This window comes from Silene latifolia, chromosome 8, assembly GCF_048544455.1.
Source record: "Silene latifolia isolate original U9 population chromosome 8, ASM4854445v1, whole genome shotgun sequence".
NCBI classification, from domain to species: Eukaryota; Viridiplantae; Streptophyta; class Magnoliopsida; order Caryophyllales; family Caryophyllaceae; genus Silene; species Silene latifolia.
In genome coordinates, this window is record NC_133533.1 from 3,455,262 (window position 1) to 3,474,429 (window position 19,168).

The window sequence follows — 19,168 nt, forward strand, 5'->3', positions numbered from 1 at the left end:
TATTCACAAGTATTCATCTCTCTAGTCCTTAAGATTGTACGCTTCTGTAAGTTATATCCACCGTTTTTATATTAAAAGTAAATATAAGGAAATGATCGACCACGAAAAGAGTAATATTTAACAATCAATTCAACCAGTTTCCATTTCTTCAATAATATGGTTTTACATTAGTACTGTATAAAACGAATCCTACATCCTACTAAGTACTAACATAAGACCTAAGTTACACAATCCGTTTTACAATATAATTATGTAAAACCGTTTTACATAAATATCTACGTAGTCGATTGGCCCGTATATGAGTGACCGTTACCAAAGGAGAGTTGCGGAATTGTGTTGAGGGATCCAGAGAAAGCGGGCCAAAGTAGTGGAACTAACGGGCCCATGCATCATGCACGTGACCCTACACCCACTAAACTGCCGACCAATTTTATTTGACTTGCCAGTGTGTTTCCAGCACTGCATGATACACTTGTTACTTGTCCTTAAAGCCCGCCTGCCTTTCTCTAATTCTCTCTACTGTGTGTGAAAGTGTGAAACAAGTTGTTATTAACTTGATAATTATCATAATCATAATCAGAAGGTTTAAGTGTTTCCTTAACCCCACCCTTAATATTTTGGACTAATTTGGGCCGCCAAGAATTGCATTTGCAATAATACTTGCTAACCATGAAAAGATTGAAGTCGTGAGATAATGCATGAAAATTCAGGACCGTCAAATATATTTGAGAGATTCATTTTTAAAAGATAATTTCAAGCCCTACATAATAGGAAAAAACTTGTTTTTGTAACTAATAATAATCCTCAAACCTTACATTCAGCTAGCAAACAAAAACAAATACTCCCTCTGTTCCGGTCATTTGTTGTCCTTTTCCATTTTTTGGCGTCTCAGTCATTTGTTGTTCTTTCTATTTTAAAAATGAACTTGATGGATAATCTGATCATTCTCATTCAATTTGTTCCACTTGTCATTTAGTTATTGGTTCTCTCCTCTTTCCTTGGTCTTTGTGCCAAAATCAAAGGACAACAATTGACCGGGACGGAGGGAGTAATTGGATTTAAACCCTCGTTCTAACTTTGAACATGCTATTAGAATTTAGATGACGCTATATAATATCACTAAGTTTTTTTTACAGTGCGAAAAAGTCTTACATTCTAGTAATATGGCTATCAGACTCTCAGAGCCATACTGAAGTACTACAAGGTAAAACCGAATAAGATACATACAGTAATAGTTTCCTAATAAAGAAACAACCAGGGAGCGATTTCTGTTGGGTATCCGAAACTTAATGAAGGAGAACAATAGTCTGGTCACGAACATATTCACCCAAATCATCGGCCAAACTAACATTTCTCCAATACGCCTGAATCAATAATTAAAGTAAAGTACTCCCTAACTAACAACACAAATCACAATAGTTATACTTTGAGTAACACGTAAAATTCTTGAAGACTAATCAAACAAAATAAACAAATTTTATTACTCCTTAAAATAAAAATAAAAATTGAATCTTGATGGTAAAATAAAAAGCAAATTGAATCTAGCTTGATGGTGGAATACGTTGACTTTATGACATGTAACTAAACAAACTTTGTTTATCATTTTATTTGTATTCCTAGATCTTAGACTTTGCTTAGAAATCGAACTTCATGCAACGTATAAAAATGCAATAATAGTACGTCAACGTGTTATGCAACAGAGATTCCTTGCCTTCATGTTACTCTATCACTGCAGATTATTACTCGTCGTCTTGGAGATTTAAGATTAATTGGAATACTTAATAATACGCAATAAGACATTATTATCGCATTTTAGTAGTTGACTTTAGAAACTAAAATGTGTTACATAAAGTGGTAGTATGATTTTTTTTTTGGGAGTCAAGTGAGGTGCAAGGTCAATATAATATATATGAGGGAAGAAATCGAAATTGAAACATAAGATATATTATCATGATACTTTCGTCTTAACCACTAACGTATGACCTCTTTAGTAAAGTGATAGCTTGATTGTGAACAAATTAAGTAATTAACAACTTATATACTTGACTAAATACGTAAATTTATTTAGGTCACAAAATCGATTTAGCCCAAAATTCAGGATCCGTAACATTATGACTTGACCTAAGATATATAAATACGCAATAAATCTTCATATAATATAATTTTAGTCATAAATTAAAACAATAATCAAAACCAATAGCTCATGACCTAAGTTTTTTCCTTAAAAATGTGAATCGTACACTATACCATCGGTTTATGTTACTTAATGGCTACCACAACTCGTTATTTGTACAACCTGACTATCTGAACTCCTTTATAAATTATTGAACTCATTCACAAAGTTATCGAATTAACTTTAAAGTTAGCTCAATTACTTGGTGACAGACACATTTTCCTTACAAAATTATTAAACTCGTCTTTAAAACTAGTTTAGTACCTCCGTAACTTTGTAAAAGAGTTCCACAACTTTAAAGTTATTTCAATTACTTTTATTCGATTATTTAAAATCAATTGTAGAATTGTATAAACCTAACAATTCAATTCATTATAGACTTCACAGTTTTCAAATATCGACCGGTAAGAATTTTACCAACCCTTATTAAGAATCAAGTTGTACACTTGGTATTTATGGAGTATGGTCGTATAACTCGTATATAGAGACTACATACGTGATCGTAATTATTTATGGATTAAATTTCCATGCAAATTCAGAATATAATGGATTAATAGATAGATAATGGACGGTGGAAAGACTGACTGACCCATCATTTTCACATTCATATCTAACTGTTGAAGAATTAGTTAGAAGATTTTGGCGTCTAGTTTCTATTCATGCCGCAATTTCTGTACGTACAAAAGTTGATATAATCCTCAGATACGATAACGACAGTTCAAATAAAGAAATAATATGAGTCTGTCTATGAGACATTCTTCCTCACTGTTTGAGTTTTTAATTTGGAGACACTATGAATATGTTAATTATAATAATTCACTTTACAAAAAAAAAAGTTGATTCTACTTTTATTGATCGAGTTTTGGAAAATAATAACTTTAGTGGTATTCTCATTTTTGTACAGTTTGTTACCGTGTGAGTGTGTGACTATATGTAAGTAGTGGCAGAATCAGGAATCCATGGTAGGGAAAGCAAAAAAACTCAGGGAGCAAATTCCTAATAATGATGCATGCAAATAGAAGGGAGCAAATTACTATTGACGATGCAAAAAGAGTAAAAATATCGAAAAAATTTAACTAAGAGTTTTCAATTATCCTGACTTGTTCCGCTATTATATGATCGATTATATGTTATGACTCGTTCTGAATGGCCCATGATACGAGTCTTAAATCTTAATACCATATATACACTTGCTTAGCTTAATCAACCAATATATATGAAGCTTCTTCTAACATTGAATATCGACTGATGAGTTATTCAATTATTGTATGGCCGAATAGTGTTGCACCATCTTGATTGACTGTTGTGTATGTAAAACTATCCCATGCTCTATTACTCTGCCATACTGCATGGCAAAGTATATAGTTATTTTAATTCGCCTTTTTTTTTTCTTTCTGATGAATCGTAAGGGAAGTACGTATTATATAGAAGGGAAACGGAAACTAACCTAATCCCTATTATAGCTCCTTTTTAACCATTAGGGTAGGACATCTTCTATACAATTTTGTATAACTAACTCAAACGAGCTTAACTACTACGAGTACTTCGTCATATTAGATAAAAGATACCTTAGTTTTTCTACTTCAAAAGAATATTTATATACATCAATAACTATTTGTTTAATTTTGATAATAATAAACGACTAATAAAGTAAATGTCTCAATATATGAGAATGACACAAACCCTAATACTATAACCCGATAAACCGAGTAATTAAGACTCGTAGACTCTAATAAAAGAGACTAGAACTATTCAATTAATCAGTCAAATCAAGTTTAGTTGTTATTACGAAGTAGGTAATTACTAAGTAAGATTGAATTATCTTAGTCAACTCCATTAGTCACTTTGATTAATTAATTAGATCTTCATAGCGATTTCGTATGTCACGTAATCTAATTGCACTCAGGAATAATCTTATGAAGTTGGTATAACTAGCGCGTACCAACCATACTTGTCCTTTCCCTCATTTTAGTCCATTCTTCTCTTTTTTCTTCCAAAATTACATGGCACTCAAACATCCTCCTTTTCCACTTGATGAATATACAAAGTAGTAATATAAAATTTACTAGTCAGGTCCTGTTTTTTTCGAATGAAACAAGCTGAACTGAATTGAATGGAGCTGAGTTGAATTGAATTGAATTGAATTGAACTGAACTGAATGGAGTTGTGTTAATGTAAGAGTTAATTTTGTGAAGAGATGAGTGGAACAAAACTCACTGAAGGTTTGAACTAAATAAAGCTGGACTGAAATGAGCTGAATTAAGGCTTAGTTTGTCTTAAGACCGATATAGTTAAAACGGGTTGAGTAGTATCCTATTTAATTATATGGATAAGACAAATATTTTGTTCTTCACTGAATATTTTACTTTTATTTGACATACTTGACCGTCCATAATACTCCAAGAGTCTTATTTAGGTTTTTACAAATTATTGTTTAAGAGGTTACGATGATTAGCAAGTGTCTCTTAAGTCGATGGTATCTGTCTTAAGATTAAAACCGATCAAATATCCCTTATTTACATATATTGGGCTAACATTTTATTATTCCACATGCATTCTTCTTCTATCTCATCTTTTATACTTGATTCGTATTAAATTTAAGACAAAAATTGTCATTTTAAATAAGAATTTGTGTATAATAATACATAAATTCTCATTGAAGACGGGTATATCCGTTACAAGTTGAAGACGGGTCAAGTAATATCCAAGTGAGTAGATAAGACAAAAGCAGAATGCTACTCCCTAGCTAGGCGATCTGCTTTTGTCTTATCTACCCACTTGTGTATTACTTGACCCGTCTTTAGCTTGTGACGGATATGTCCGTCTTCAATGAGACTTGCTAATAATAATACGTCACATTACTACATTAGTGTGTAAACAAGAAGATTAAATATATGTAGGGACACTTAAAATAAAAAGAGTATCTAACAAGAATATTATATGGTAAACAAACATTAATAGACACGTATTGATTAGATATGTTTGATTTAGCTAGACATATCTAACTCCTTTGTCACCTTATTATCTAAGTCGAAAGTTACATGTTTGATTGTTGAATATGAACGTAATCTTAAGACTGAAGATTAAAATGCATGGCTAATAAGACCATTTAACTAAAATCCATAAAATGTGGCAGTTATTTCCAACTGCCAAATTTAACCTATTTATCCTTTCAGTTATGGACGGTGGAAGTGGAACTATCTTATAAGCTACAATGACCTTTTGCCATGTTTCCATGCCCCTTTATTTGGACATTTCTTTTAGTAGTTTATCTTTGTAAGACGGTTTTGCACAAAATAGTGTAAAACGGATCTAAGTATAATTATATTAGCGGGTAAAAGTAATTATTAAAATAAAAATCTGTTTTATAGAAGTAATAAACTTATGTAAAGTTGTCTTGATAAGTATTTTGTGTTTTTTAGGTTTATACATCTTAATCATGAGTAGCTCCAATGATGCTTTTAATTAGGCCCAACAAGGCATGTGGTCCGGTCCAAGACGGCCCAACAAGGCACGTGGTCCGTATGAGTAGCGTTTGATCTGTATTCTCTAGAAAGTTCAACCCAAACCCGATCCAATTAAATCTCGTGTCATGGTTTTGTCGACCCACTTATATAAATGGGTCAGTAAATTTCAACCCAAACTCGTTAATTCCGAGTCGGGTTAGTGTCTTATTTTCGGATCGTGTCACAACCTCGTCTTCCATGAGACGGTCTTGCAATAAAACTTCAAATTTATGAAACACGAAGCCATGAATTGCGATCAATAGCTCCTTAACGTTCATCTTCATCTTCGGCGAACTGTTTTCTCCTTCGTTTCTGGTAAATTCTCAATCAATTACACTGCATTTTCAATACTTTCTACTCAATTTATTATTTGGTTGGGATTATTCATGATCAATCATTCAATTGCACAGTATTTATACTAATTGATACGGAGTACTTCTTTTTTATGCTATAGTTAGATTTATTTCGTTGATTTACGAATCATGTAATTAGATCATCCGCAATCGATTGATTCTTGTTAAATATGCGAACTTTTAGGGTTTTAAACTTGTTGATTCTTGTTGACATTGTTTTAATGCTAATTGTTGAAGTAAATTGAATCAGATCAAAGGCTCCTGAATCTCATTGGCCTAATTTCGGTTAGAAAAGTCGAAGATTTTCGATGATTAGGCTTGTATTTGAATATCTAAGATCTTGATAGGAGTTCAATTAGTAACTTAAGTTTTGAATCATTGTTAAATATGCCTACGCTGTTATTTGAATCGATTTCGATGCGGTGTGATAATGTAGTAATGTAGTATTGTAATAATGTTGTGTGATGTTTCTTTCCTGCTTTACATTGTTTTGGGTTAGCATTTGGTTGATCGATCGAGTGACAGGTGAGGTAGAGAAAGAGTAGGAATATGTTAGTGAGACACAATGAGTATATTACTTTATCTGTTCCATTTGATTGTAAGTCAGTCGAGCAAATGCAACACATTATACTGAGCTCGTAGGTCTCACCATTTGCCCTTAAGGCCTTGTTTGGATATCAAAATAGAAGGGAAAGGGAGGGGAGGGGGGAGGAGGGAAGAGAAAGGGAGGGAAGGGAAGGGGAGGGAGAATGTTGGTGGTCATTTTCCTTCCAAATCTTGCCTTTGTTGGAGACTTGGAGGGGAAATAATTTGGCTTGGAGGAGGGAAATGGAGGGATCTAATTTCCCTCCCCTCCAAATCCCTCCACCTCCATCTTGCTAACCAAACAAAGGATTTCTCATCCCTTCAAATCCCTCCCCTTCCTTTCCCTCCAAATCGCCCTATCCAACCCTAAATGATATACAACCTATAAAACGAGTTACAATCAAATGGAACATATGAATAGTAAGGCTATGTTGCTCAAACTCGGTTGTGTGCGTTTCCAAATGCCGGATTCGCTATTTTATGAAAAAAATCATGTTTTTGGTCTAAATTAAAATGTTAGAGTGTCCTATCCAATATCCATGTCCAAGTGTTGAGTGTCGGGTGTCCGACACGGGTACGTGAGGTAAAATTGAAGAGTCTGAGCAACATAGGTAGTAACCAGTTTTGTGTATTCTATATTTAAGAATATTTTTCAGGCTATACTATACTCATTTCCCTTTTCTCGCTCGTTTGATATTTTAGTTTTGTGAAATCAAGGATTAAAACAATTTTGTTTTGATGTAGGGTTTAGTAGTTAAACTGTCCAAGTTAACTTGGTTCTATAATTATTTATTATTTATTTATTTTATTTCCGAAGGTTGTAGACATGTATAGTAATATGGGAGGTCAGCCTGGGGGGCAACAACCACCCTTCATGAACCACATTGGAGCGCAGCCTGGAGGGCACCAACCACCTTTCCCTAACCAAGCTAGTCCGTTTGGAAATCCATTCAATGGGCCTGGTTCGGGATTGATCCGCAGTGGATTGAGTGCGTATGGGGAAAAGATCCTAGGCTCAAGCTCGGAGTATGTGCAAAGCAATGTGAGTAATGCTCTGGCACCTTAGTTTTGTTCCTTTTTACATTTAGTATGGTATTTCCATTTTAGATAGTTTAACTTATCTTTATCTCCTAGATGTGGAATTTATTCTCTAATTTTCATTCTGGGTCACTTGGAACAACCTCTTTGTGTTGTTAACACAAGGGTAAGGTTGTGTATATCGACCTCCTTACTCTGAAATATATTAGAGACCTTCAAGGCACTGGGGTATCTTGTTGTAGATGTGTGCGATTTTTTGTTGTGCGGTTAACTTTGTTGCTTTTGGGGCTTAAGGCTTTAAATTCAGTGGCTACAGAATTCCTAATATGCTTGAGAATTTGTTTAGGCATCGCTGCTTTGTGACAGCTATGGTTGTTCAATGAACTTTTTTAATGTAGCGATTTCAAATGCTTTGCTCCTATATGATGAATAGAGAACAGATAAATAAGAACTTTGAGATTGAATTGAGAGACCTATCGTATGTTTCCTATTCAATAAATTTAGCTGATATTCAGATTTTTTTTAGTTGATAGAAATATACTATACACTGAATGGTTCAAGGAATCAATTTTGGTGTCTGTTGTTGTTCGCTAGCATTACTACTCTACTAAAAAATGAAAATAAAGAAATACGGAGTAGTACAATTTTTTCTCAGTCTTTGTGACCAATGAACTTTGTATCCGCGTCATGGAGTCCCAGACGGCACCATTTTTGATAAAGCCAAAATAATCCAACTCTTCAAAACATCTCCCTAATAATTTCAGTCTCCCTTTTGGTTAGCTCTGAAATCCTGTGATTAAATATAGATATGACCGGATGAAATATTGTTGAATTCTTTCGAAGGTAGATTTATTCTATTGAGTTTGGTTTGCTTGGCATTGACTGTATTCTGAGTATCCCTGGTTTACTGGTGATCATTCACGGTTTTTCTCCTTAAAACTTTTCCCCCCTTTCCCCACCCTCTGATTTTAGAAGTGTTTGCTGTAATTCGTCTCGAACATGTCAGGCTATGGTAAAATGTTGTTTTCGTTATTTGCTAACTAATCTTCAGTGGTGAAAACAATCCATTTCATTGTTTGTTGACATGCTGAAATGACTTTACATTCTTCTGTTTATGAAGGTGGTTTGCCAACAGGGACGTAGCCAGGATCATCTTCTATAATGCTAAATTTTTTAATTTCCTACCCGGGCCCGGCCTATTTCGGCCATAACATAGCTACGTCCCTGTTTGCCAATCAGTGTGTATTAAAAGACTGTTATACGGTAAAATAGTTTTGAAGTCTTTCTTTTATTGATAGCTGTTGCGACAGCCACCTTCTCCTGATTGATCATGTCATGGGTTTTAGCATGGCTCGTTGATTTGTTTGCTTTGAGGAGGAGAATATAATTCATTGACTAATATCCGGTTTCAAACTCAACAGATAAGTAGGTATTTTGCTGATCCACAGTATTACTTCCAAGTGAACGATGACTATGTAAGGAACAAATTGAAGGTGGTTCTATTCCCCTTTTTGCATCGGGTAACGTCCCCAACCTAAATTCCTCAATTAAATGGTGACCTTATAAATTAAATTATTTTTCATGTGTCAGATTTGTTTTTTAGTATCTAGCTTCTCTTAATTTCTATTTCGTTATAGGGGCATTGGACAAGGATAACTGAACCAATGGCTGGCAAACTATCTTACAAACCTCCAATTTACGACATCAATGCTCCAGATCTTTACATTCCTCTGATGGCATTTCTCTCTTACGTTGTTTTAGCAGGCTTAGTCTTGGGACTGAACGGAAAGTAAGAATTTTGTCTGTCAAGCTTGTTAGTTACTTAAGGTTCAATTTTTAACTTTGTAGGACTGGTTGTTCTCGATTTCTTGTGCTTTAACTTTCATTGTGATGGAACTGTTGTTATTAGCAATCAGCCTACTTGTTATGCTGACAATTATAGACCCGTAAGCAAACCTATGTAAAGTTGTAAACTGATCCTCCCCGAATAACTTGGCCCCGATACCTGATCCGAATAACCTGAGAAGTCCTCTAAAACAGAGTTAACCTGATCAGACCCTTGGCTGGTTCGAATTTAACTGGACCCAATCTTGGGCCGGCCCGAAATAACACGACCCAGCGAATGACCAGATCATAAATGAGCTGGTTTGACCTAAAATACTAATTTGAATTATAAACAAGTTTATTTATGTAAGTAAGGCCTTGTTTGGATACCAAAATAGGAGGCAAGGGAGGGGAGGGGATGGAAGGGAAGGGGAGGGGAGGGGAGGGGGAATGAGGTGTGGGTGTTTGGATACAATTCCCCTCCTAATCTTTCCTATTGTGGAGAGATTTTGATTTGCCTTGGAGGAGGGAAAATGGATCCCTCCAAATCCCTCCCCTTTCATTTCCCTCCACCCTTATTTGCTATCCAGACAAAGGATTTAAAATCCCCTACTCTCCCTCCCTTTCTTTTCCCTCCAAATCCCTCCATCCAAACTAGCCCTAAAGGTACAAACCTTAATAAACATGTACAAATGACCCAACTCTGACCTAACAAGCCTGACTTGTAACAATACGACCACCGAAATGACCCGTTTGCCAATTCTGGTAGTCTTGAGAATATTTTTCTTGCCTCAAATTTTTATGTATGTTGTTCTTTTCACTAACTTCTGGTTGCACGCATCTTATTGTGCCCCTTCTTTCTATCATAAATGAGTCTAAATGTTATTTGATGCTCTCCGTATGCTGATACACTGCTACCTTTGTTTTCCAAATAATCCCAGGTTTAATCCAGAAGCTGTAAACTGGCTGTTCATGAAGGGGATGGTAGGCTGGTTCCTGCAAGTCACTTTATTAAAGCTATCATTATTTTCTCTAAGTAGCGGGGAAGCACCATTGTTGGATGTTGTCGCATATGCCGGGTATGCATTTACAGGTATCTCTTTGGCAGTCTTAGGAAGATTGTTATGGAAACATTCATATTATGTCTTGTTGCCTTGGACTTGCCTTTGCATGGGAATCTTTTTGGTGAAGACTATGAAGCGGGTTTTATATGCAGAAGTAAGGAGTTATGACTCGGGCAAGCATCACGTGCTCTTGCTCTTGATTGCACTTGCTCAGCTTCCACTCTTTATTTGGCTCGGAAACATTAGTGTTCACTGGCTCTTTTAACACGAGTCTATTTTTGGTTGATGTATAGGTGTAGGTATTAGTAACACAATTGTCGGGCATATCTTAATTTTGTGGTTTGAACTCGAGGTGTTTACAGTGTTGGTCACTAAAAGACTCTCGGCGACATATTTAGGGAATTCATTCATATTGTTCTTCATCTAGCCAAGATGTTAGTTTCGATTTGCAATTGAATTGTGGGACTTGTACCGATCATTATACATTTATACAATTATACATTTGATTTATTAAGTTGTTTCGTGGATAACGGACTCACGGTTCTGTTGTGTTGAACCAGGGAGGCAGTGAATTATTTCTCCACATGTTAATTGGGATATCATTCGGAAACAGCCTCTTTGTGTTTCTAACACAAGGGTAAGGCTGCGTACATCCGACCTCCCCTTACCCCGCAATTTGCGGGAGCCATTGAGGCACTGGGGTAATGTTGTTGTTGTATGTTAATTGGGATATCATCCAAGGAATTGGACTTGTCGGATTTTGATTAATTTCACCGATGAACTTGATAATAAAACCTTAAGTCATTTGAGAGTGAGACTGAGGATTTATGAACAAGATGAGTTGAACTTCGAAGGTTCGGAAACAATACCCGACCCAAGTTCTATGCCTCTTTTCACTAAGAAAAAACACAAATAGTTGAGTGATATTTCCAGGAGATTCAGGTTCAAGTCTCCCCAAGAGCAAAATCTTGTGGAGCATTTTTGTCCTGAGTCCATGCCTAATAGACTTCGAGTCTGTCATCCTCGGGTGACTTACCTGGAATACGTGGTTTGCAGGCTATCACGTACACCGGTAACGACTGCGGATTCCCTCGTCACCAAAAAAATGTTAGTAAAGACTACCCCTCCGTCCAAATTATTTGTTTACTTATTATTATTTGTGAGAAATATTTTGACAATCTTGCGTACTATTATAACTTGATAAACCCGATATAACTAAGAATTTCTCTAAATTTATACTGTGCAAGTTCCCATTGCAAGACTAATCAAACCTGCTCTGCACTAAACAACGACACTGATGTGATTTGATTTCATGACCCAAAGATTATCCTTCATTTAGATGGCACTCTATAATTGGTCTAATGGTTTGACTCTTGAGTACTAACTTAGTATCACAATTAACAATCTTTACATCTGTGGATGGTTGGGGTTGTCTTTCAAAGTGGTGACCTATTTAATCGGATATACAGTATCATCTACAATGAAATGATTAATTTTTCTGTCGATTGCCCCAAATCATAGTATAATTTGCGAATTTCTTATTCTTAACCACTTCTGAATTCCCAGAAAATTTGTTGACTTTATTATCATCAACAAAAATTACAAATACAAAACGCCATAAAAATGTATTTGCAGATTCCTTCTTTCCTGAACTGCTGAACATCAGAGACTTCAGCTTTCTTGGTTTTGCTTTTGCATTAAACCACAACAACAGGTAAAAATTGTCATTTTGTAGTTCAAATTATTGACCCTTTTGCTTAATTTTAATTTTAAGTGGGTGTATTGAATATTTGGAAAATATGCTAATTTATGGTATATATTTTTCAAAGTTTCATTCTTTTAGGTGATCAGAGACATGGGATTCTTGAAGAATTTGTGGGTTTTTGGAGTGGTAATTGTATTTCTGCAGTTGGTTACTGGGATAGTTGGCTGGGGACAACATGGGCATTATGTAACTTGTAAAATTGCAGAGGTAAATGTTCATACTTTTCTGGGTTTTGACTTGATTTTATTATAATTTGACTTTTTACAGTCTCAGTTATTGTAATGTTTGTTGTATATGTTGATATGCCAATAATTGATTCACTTGCATGATTAGTATTCTAAGTAGCAAGTTTGACTGCTTAGTGAATTTCTTAAGTGGGTCTTGTATTCCTTACGGTTTCGAGGGATGATGGTTTTTAAGGATGATTCATGTCAGCCGAGCTCAAATTATTTTGGGATTAAGACTCCGATGTTGTTGTTGGTTGTGTTGTTAGCCTAGGACAGTTATCGCTTTCTAGGAATAGTCTATGATGATTTTCTTGTTACTTCACCAGGAAATTGTTTAGATTAATTGATTATCTGAGCTGAGATAAGGATAGGTATCTGCAGTTCAGTAATGTTTCGATTTCTTTTGGGAGGGAAAGAAATATTTATGTTGTGCTTTTGCTAAGGCAGTTGTTTTAGGGTATGCAAGACCGAGAAAGCTCGAGTCTTTGAAGCTTGTTCTTGTGGAAGTCCATATGTATAGTGACCATTGACCAATGATACAAGAGAGGATTACGTTATGATAATGGAACTGTATGGTCAATAGTGTCAAGAACAGCAGAAACAAACGGCCAAAAATCTACGTCACTGTTTATGTTGTCGTTGGTGGTGGGTTGTTGTTGTATAATGAATACAAGAGAACAAAAGTCTCAACTCTCAACTCTTAATACATGTTCCATGAGGGGAAATTGTTTTGGCTGTTGCGTATTCTTTCTTGATCTTTTTCTCTTTTCCACAGAACAAATTTTACTGGACATTCAGCGTTTTAGTTTCTTCAACTACCAATTCATTCCTCTTTCGCCACCCTCATCGTTCTTGTGCTCTGAAGCAACTTCCTTTACCTTTATGCGCACTTTATTCATGTGTTGATTGTTGTTTACAGAACTGAATCTTTCGCCTTTTCAACTCTAAAAAAAGAAAAGAGGTTTACTGCTTAGACTTGTCTCATGTATGATGTATCTAGTGTACTTCAGAATTATCTTTCAAAAGACACTCAGGCTGCTGTGAAACAACTTCTTCCAGAATCTGCTGAAGGGGATTTAGCAGCTGTTTGCTCTTGGGCTGATTTGTTTGCAGTTCGTTCGCATTATTATTGGAGCCGTGCCTTGCATTTTGTTGATACTCCTGACTTTAGGTGCAATTATGACTACAATAGTAAGTATTTGGATTACTATCTATACCCATAGAATATTCCTGCTGTGGTGACACATTGTAACGGAAAATTTAGTATTACCGATTACTTAAAGACAAAACCGATAACAAAAGTTCAACAATAATAGTCAGAAAATTGTATACAACCTCTAAGGATCTCTTGGTACGTGCTTGATTCTAAGCATCCCCCTAAATCTTTGTATCTAGTGTTGTCCCAATCTGGTTTTGATGGATAAACAATGTCAACTTTGACGACATATTCTCACCACAAACCACACACAATAAAATATACATTGCATCAAACTATATATACATTCGGAGAGTTCATGGTCAAAGTTGACATCGATTGACCACAAAGTCAAATGGGGACGATATAAATGGAATGGAGCGAGTAATATATTTGGCCCTAGTTTGTAGATTAAGCTTGCTTGGATGAAGCTAAAAATGTGAACTTCATTGCTCATGTACCTGTTTCAGCAACTTTAAACTACATTTTACAGGAGACTGCCATGATTCTGTTGGACGCAAGAATAGATGTGTGACCGGAGCAATCTACAATTATACTCACCAACTATCATCAGCTTGCGATAACCCTGCTTCCGAAATCAGATGTAAGAAGTTACCGTCTCCCTTTTGTTTTTGCTGTCTCATAGTCATATGAAGGGCATTAATTACCTAATGTGTACAGATAATTTGACCGAGGCTCTTATGTTTTTGTCACATTTTATCGGTGATGTTCATCAGGTTAGTCTTCTTTCTTGCTGGCTTCAAGTTTTAAAGTTGTGAAGGTGTGCAGGCGTGCAGGCCTTGCATACAGCATGATGCAATTGTAACTGAAATAATGCTTCTTTCAACTCTCAGCTGTATTAAAGCTTGTGTGATGATACCTAGATTTCTCGGTATTGATTGTATAAACTCATCAGGTTAACTTGAGGATGTAGGATGGTTCATCTATCAAAACGAACTCATTTAAAAACACACTGTGTCATCGCTGTGTTTTTTAAATGTGACGTCTGACCAATGATAATGAAGTATTAGTTCAGGAATACACGGAACAAGCATTTCCTTGCGCAAGTAGAAGGTGAGAAACAGAAGAGCCTAGTGTAAAGTAACTGTCAGTTGGATGTGTTCAATACGTTCTCCTACCACTGAACAGTGAACACCAATTTACACGGGTCGAAATGTTGGAAGTATCAGAGCTTACTGCTGAAGAGATTTTCTGTGAATTCTTTTTAGTAATCATACATACCATGCATCACAATTCATATTACAAAACATGCAATTAAATGTGTTTTGTCCTGTCTACAGCCTCTACATTGTGGTTTCTTAGGAGATCTTGGTGGGAACAAAATCCATCTTCATTGGTACGGCCGCAAGGCTAACCTGCATCATGTACGCTTCTTTTTCTTCTTCTTTTTTTTTGTAAAAGAAGGAAACTAAAACATGGAGTCCATAATGCCAAGGATCAATAATACTCTTCCAAGGGATTTAATGACTACGGAGGATATGACTGAAAAGCCGTTACATATTCGATCCTATGAAACGGAACATGGGAAAATTTTGTACCTGTTATGGCCATGCACTAATAGTTCCTTAGAAGTGTGCAGATAACCTTGGCAATATGACCGTGGAAAATTCTGGAGGCAATTAAGACGATGATAGAAATTATATGAAATATTACAATCTCATAGTCAACTTCCGTTTTTGTAGAGATATCGGTATCTATAGTTTTATATTGGAGGCAAGCTTGTAAAAATACTTGTATTTTAAACTTGCATTTGTTGCTTACAGGTGTGGGATACATCAATCATTGATACTGCCTTGAAGAAATTTTATGATTCAGATCTGAGCATCATGATAGAGGCTGTGCAGAAAAACATTACGGTAGGCTTGTAATTGTTGCGAATTTGATTTACATAAACGTCGAATAGTTATGTTACTCGGATACGCATACGGGTACTGGGTACATATCCAAGGATCAGACTCAGCATGACTTAATTTATACGTAGTAGTAACCAACTCCTATAAGTTTGTCACGTATGTATGCTCTCAACATTTCTACACCTTTTGATTTCTTTCTTTATGTCAGGAGGATTGGTCCAACTACACCGAGTCATGGGAAGAATGTGAATCTAATCGCACAGTTTGTCCTAATCCGTAAGTCTACCTACTCGTGGTTTCTTTGCACTAGTTCCCAAGGTCACTCGTTCACTGGTACATATCAGAGTGTAGAACTGTGGATGACTCTTTTTTTGTGACGCATGCCTCTGCGTCCTAAAATGACAATGAGAACAAAGACACACGGAACAAAAATATTCCGTCTTTGAAGTGATACACAGATGCTTTGGGAAATAAGGCTTAAAATCACTAATTACATATTTAGATACTCCGAATTTCATACAATGTCTCTTCTTCTACTTTTTCCATGTGATCTTTCCCTAACATCTTTACCGGGGAGGTACTAGATTGGTAAGAGTCGGGAACATATTCGTAATACTAGCGTGTTCTTCTAGAGATGATCCTTTCGTCCCTGCCAATAAGTGAAAGTAGTAAGAATCTGAAAAGTAAGCATTCTGCTTGCTTGGAAGTTGGAACGGAAAGACATAGCAGTTGACTCATGCTTACAATGTGCTTTCGCAGGTATGCATCTGAGAGCGTAAAGCTGGCTTGCCAATACGCCTACAAAAATGCCACTCCAGGAAGCGTATTGAAAGGTAATATTTCTCATACCCGCTAATTGAATTTTTTGTTAGAAGTAAAGGATCATCCGTTCCCAAATTCCGTCTAATTCTCTGCCACTGGTGTCCATTTAATTCCGATGAAGTCAAAGATAGTGTATTATGTGGTCTTGGGATATAATTAACATTTTGCGTTTTAGTTTATGGTATTACTAAAATAAGTGCATTTGACCATATGAGTCAAATGTCATCTGTATAAAAACTCGTTATTTACAGCTGCCAAAAAAAAAAAAAAAAAAAAAAAAAAAAAAAAAAAAACATTTCGCAGAACACCTTATGCTTCTTTCTTTATGAAGTAGTAGACGGTTGAACGTTTTCCATTATGGGTCTCTTTTAAACAACCTCCCATGTTTCAGGGAACGGCTGGATACCGTCCCAACCGCCTACCGTACATTTCGTAAGAGCATTGATAATGATGATGTAGCGAAATATTGTTGGCTTTGTACCCTCGTATCTAATTCAATTTTCATTTCCTACATAATGCGCAATGAAGACGACTACTTCCTGACTAGGCTACCCATAGTTGAGAGACAGCTAGCTAAAGGAGGACTCCGATTAGCTGCTACTCTTAACCGGATTTTCGATTCTTGCGGGCTTATCTCAGACGTCGGAAGAGGTGAGCATGAATCAAGCTATGCATGAGATGTTCTTCCCAATTAAATACTCCAACCTGAAAGATCAGTTTCTCCCTGTTAGTTGAAGTGATACATTCTCAAATTCTCATTTGTGACCATAAGCTTGTGACGTCTCACAACCGGTTTATATATTGATAAATCGGGAGGTGATTGTGAGATGTCACGACTCACGAGTACCTTTCCAGCACAAGCAAGAATAGATGTTATACTTTTACAGTAACATTTGCATAAATAAAAAATGGAAACAACTGCATTTGTTAATTTCATAAGCTTCATTTAGATAGGAACACCTATTGTGTATATATCAGTATTCAACATTTGAAAAGTATATAGGTGGATGCTCGGGTTCGACCCCTGTAACACATAATTTATACATTTTACGCAATCATTACTCCTTTTTTTTTTTTTCTAAATATACTCTTATGTATTTATACACCGAGTAGCATATAATTTGGGATCGACTGACATGAATCATCCTTTAAAACCGTTCCTAAGTGAAAATTTTGTTAAATTTTTTGACACTTTGATTGAAAATTGTTATAAGTCCCGATGATTAGGTTATACATTTTGAGAACAATAAAATATGAAATTTAAAGTCCCTAATAAAAAAACGGTTTTGATACTTATGGGCTGTGTATATAAGCATTAAATTTTATTAAAATTTTCGTGGTAATTAAAGCTAATTTTAACTTTCAAGAGAATCTAATTTAACACTTATTATACTAATTAAATGCTAATTTAAATTCTCTTATGTTTTCCATATAAATTGGAATCTTAATAGTTATTTATAATAAGTGTTAAGTTAGATTCTCTTGAAAGTTTAAATTAGCTTTAATTACCAGGAAAATTTAATGCTTATATACAGCCCTATGGGCTGTAAGTATCAAAACCGATAAAAAAAAACAGGGAAATACACCGAATTTCATGTTATAAAAGCAAAATTAATACAAGTACAATATGTAACCTAATTTTATCACATGACACGAAATGAACTAAAATCAAAGTAATACAAGTACAATAAACAATTCAAAAATGATACGTTTGGAATTGATTGTGTTATCATGTTATGTACGAGATGAAGCAATGAGTTGGCATCATTAAAATGTGTCGGAAAATAATTTAGATATCAATTAGTGTCATTGTAGATGGGTATATCCGTCTAAAGATGTAAACGGGCAACTTTAGACGGATAGTATAGGTCTAAAGTGAAATTTTTTGTGTTTAGATATAGACTCATATAGACACAACATTTCAAGGAGTTGAGATCACCTGTCCCATTTTTATGTCCCATCTTGTGTCCCATTACCTTAAGATCTTGACACATCACACTTCAAAGGATAAAAATGGCAATAATAAATAACAAAGTGTTTATGTGTCATCATCAGAAGTGATGGGACATAAGATGGGACACAAAATGGGACAGAGGATCTCCATTGCATTTCAAGGGAACACTATTTTCCATTAGATTTGATGGTAAAACAGTTCTATTGTAAAATTATCAACAATAGGTCTTGGTATAGACGGATGGGGCGAACAGCCGGGTAAAGACTTCTAATAAAATGGGTAGGGGGGACAAGGTGGGGCACCCCCCATGTGCTTCCCACTTTATGGCAAATGGGTATTTTGTGAGGGGAAATGGTATCCGTCTATACGTATATACGGATAGTGTCCGTCTATAATGAGAATTTGTGAATTATCAAATACCTGAGTATAAAGATAGATGATATTATGCGTAAACTAGTCTCGGACAAAAATAGGTTACTTAAAAAGAGATGATAACTTGTTATTTACGTTTGAAATCAAATACGGTAACTCATGAAGCGACTCAAATATATGGTGGAAATACTGAGAGGAAAAAAAACATGACTCAGTACGAGCTCCCAAACGGCTCAAATTTAAGTGTATAATACACGGTTTTCGGGATTTCAGAGTCCCGGAACAAAAATGTTCGTAAATCATAAAAAGGTTTCTCAAGATAAACCAGCCAAACAAATTTTGAGTAGAAACATGGGGCATTTAAGTGTGCCGGTAGGCGATAAACTAATCTCAGACCAAAATCGGGTACTCCTTAA

The 19,168-nt window shown here is 35.5% G+C and overlaps 2 protein-coding genes across 4 annotated transcripts; both read left to right on the forward strand.

Annotated features, from left to right (window-relative positions):
* Positions 1-5,830: 5,830 nt before the first annotated feature.
* On the forward strand, positions 5,831-11,073 carry LOC141596045 (uncharacterized). The gene is made up of 5 exons (XM_074416047.1): positions 5,831-5,994; positions 7,435-7,659; positions 9,077-9,175; positions 9,293-9,444; positions 10,421-11,073. The coding sequence occupies exons 2-5, from the start codon at positions 7,444-7,446 to the stop codon at positions 10,806-10,808; spliced, it is 855 nt and encodes a 284-aa protein (XP_074272148.1). The 5' UTR covers positions 5,831-5,994; positions 7,435-7,443; the 3' UTR covers positions 10,809-11,073.
* A 719-nt stretch (positions 11,074-11,792) lies between these two features.
* On the forward strand, positions 11,793-17,481 carry LOC141596044 (endonuclease 4-like). 3 transcript variants are annotated; one of them, XM_074416045.1, is made up of 12 exons: positions 11,793-11,958; positions 12,065-12,168; positions 12,210-12,257; positions 12,373-12,515; positions 13,546-13,726; positions 14,224-14,334; positions 14,412-14,467; positions 15,032-15,115; positions 15,515-15,607; positions 15,813-15,880; positions 16,364-16,437; positions 16,955-17,481. In XM_074416045.1, the coding sequence occupies exons 4-12, from the start codon at positions 12,399-12,401 to the stop codon at positions 17,101-17,103; spliced, it is 933 nt and encodes a 310-aa protein (XP_074272146.1). In that variant the 5' UTR covers positions 11,793-11,958; positions 12,065-12,168; positions 12,210-12,257; positions 12,373-12,398; the 3' UTR covers positions 17,104-17,481. The 3 variants fall into 3 exon arrangements, with proteins under 3 accessions (XP_074272146.1, XP_074272147.1, XP_074272145.1); XM_074416046.1 differs by lacking the exon at positions 11,793-11,958 and having other exon boundaries at positions 12,112-12,168; positions 12,387-12,515; XM_074416044.1 differs by lacking the exon at positions 11,793-11,958 and having other exon boundaries at positions 12,157-12,257.
* Positions 17,482-19,168: the final 1,687 nt, after the last annotated feature.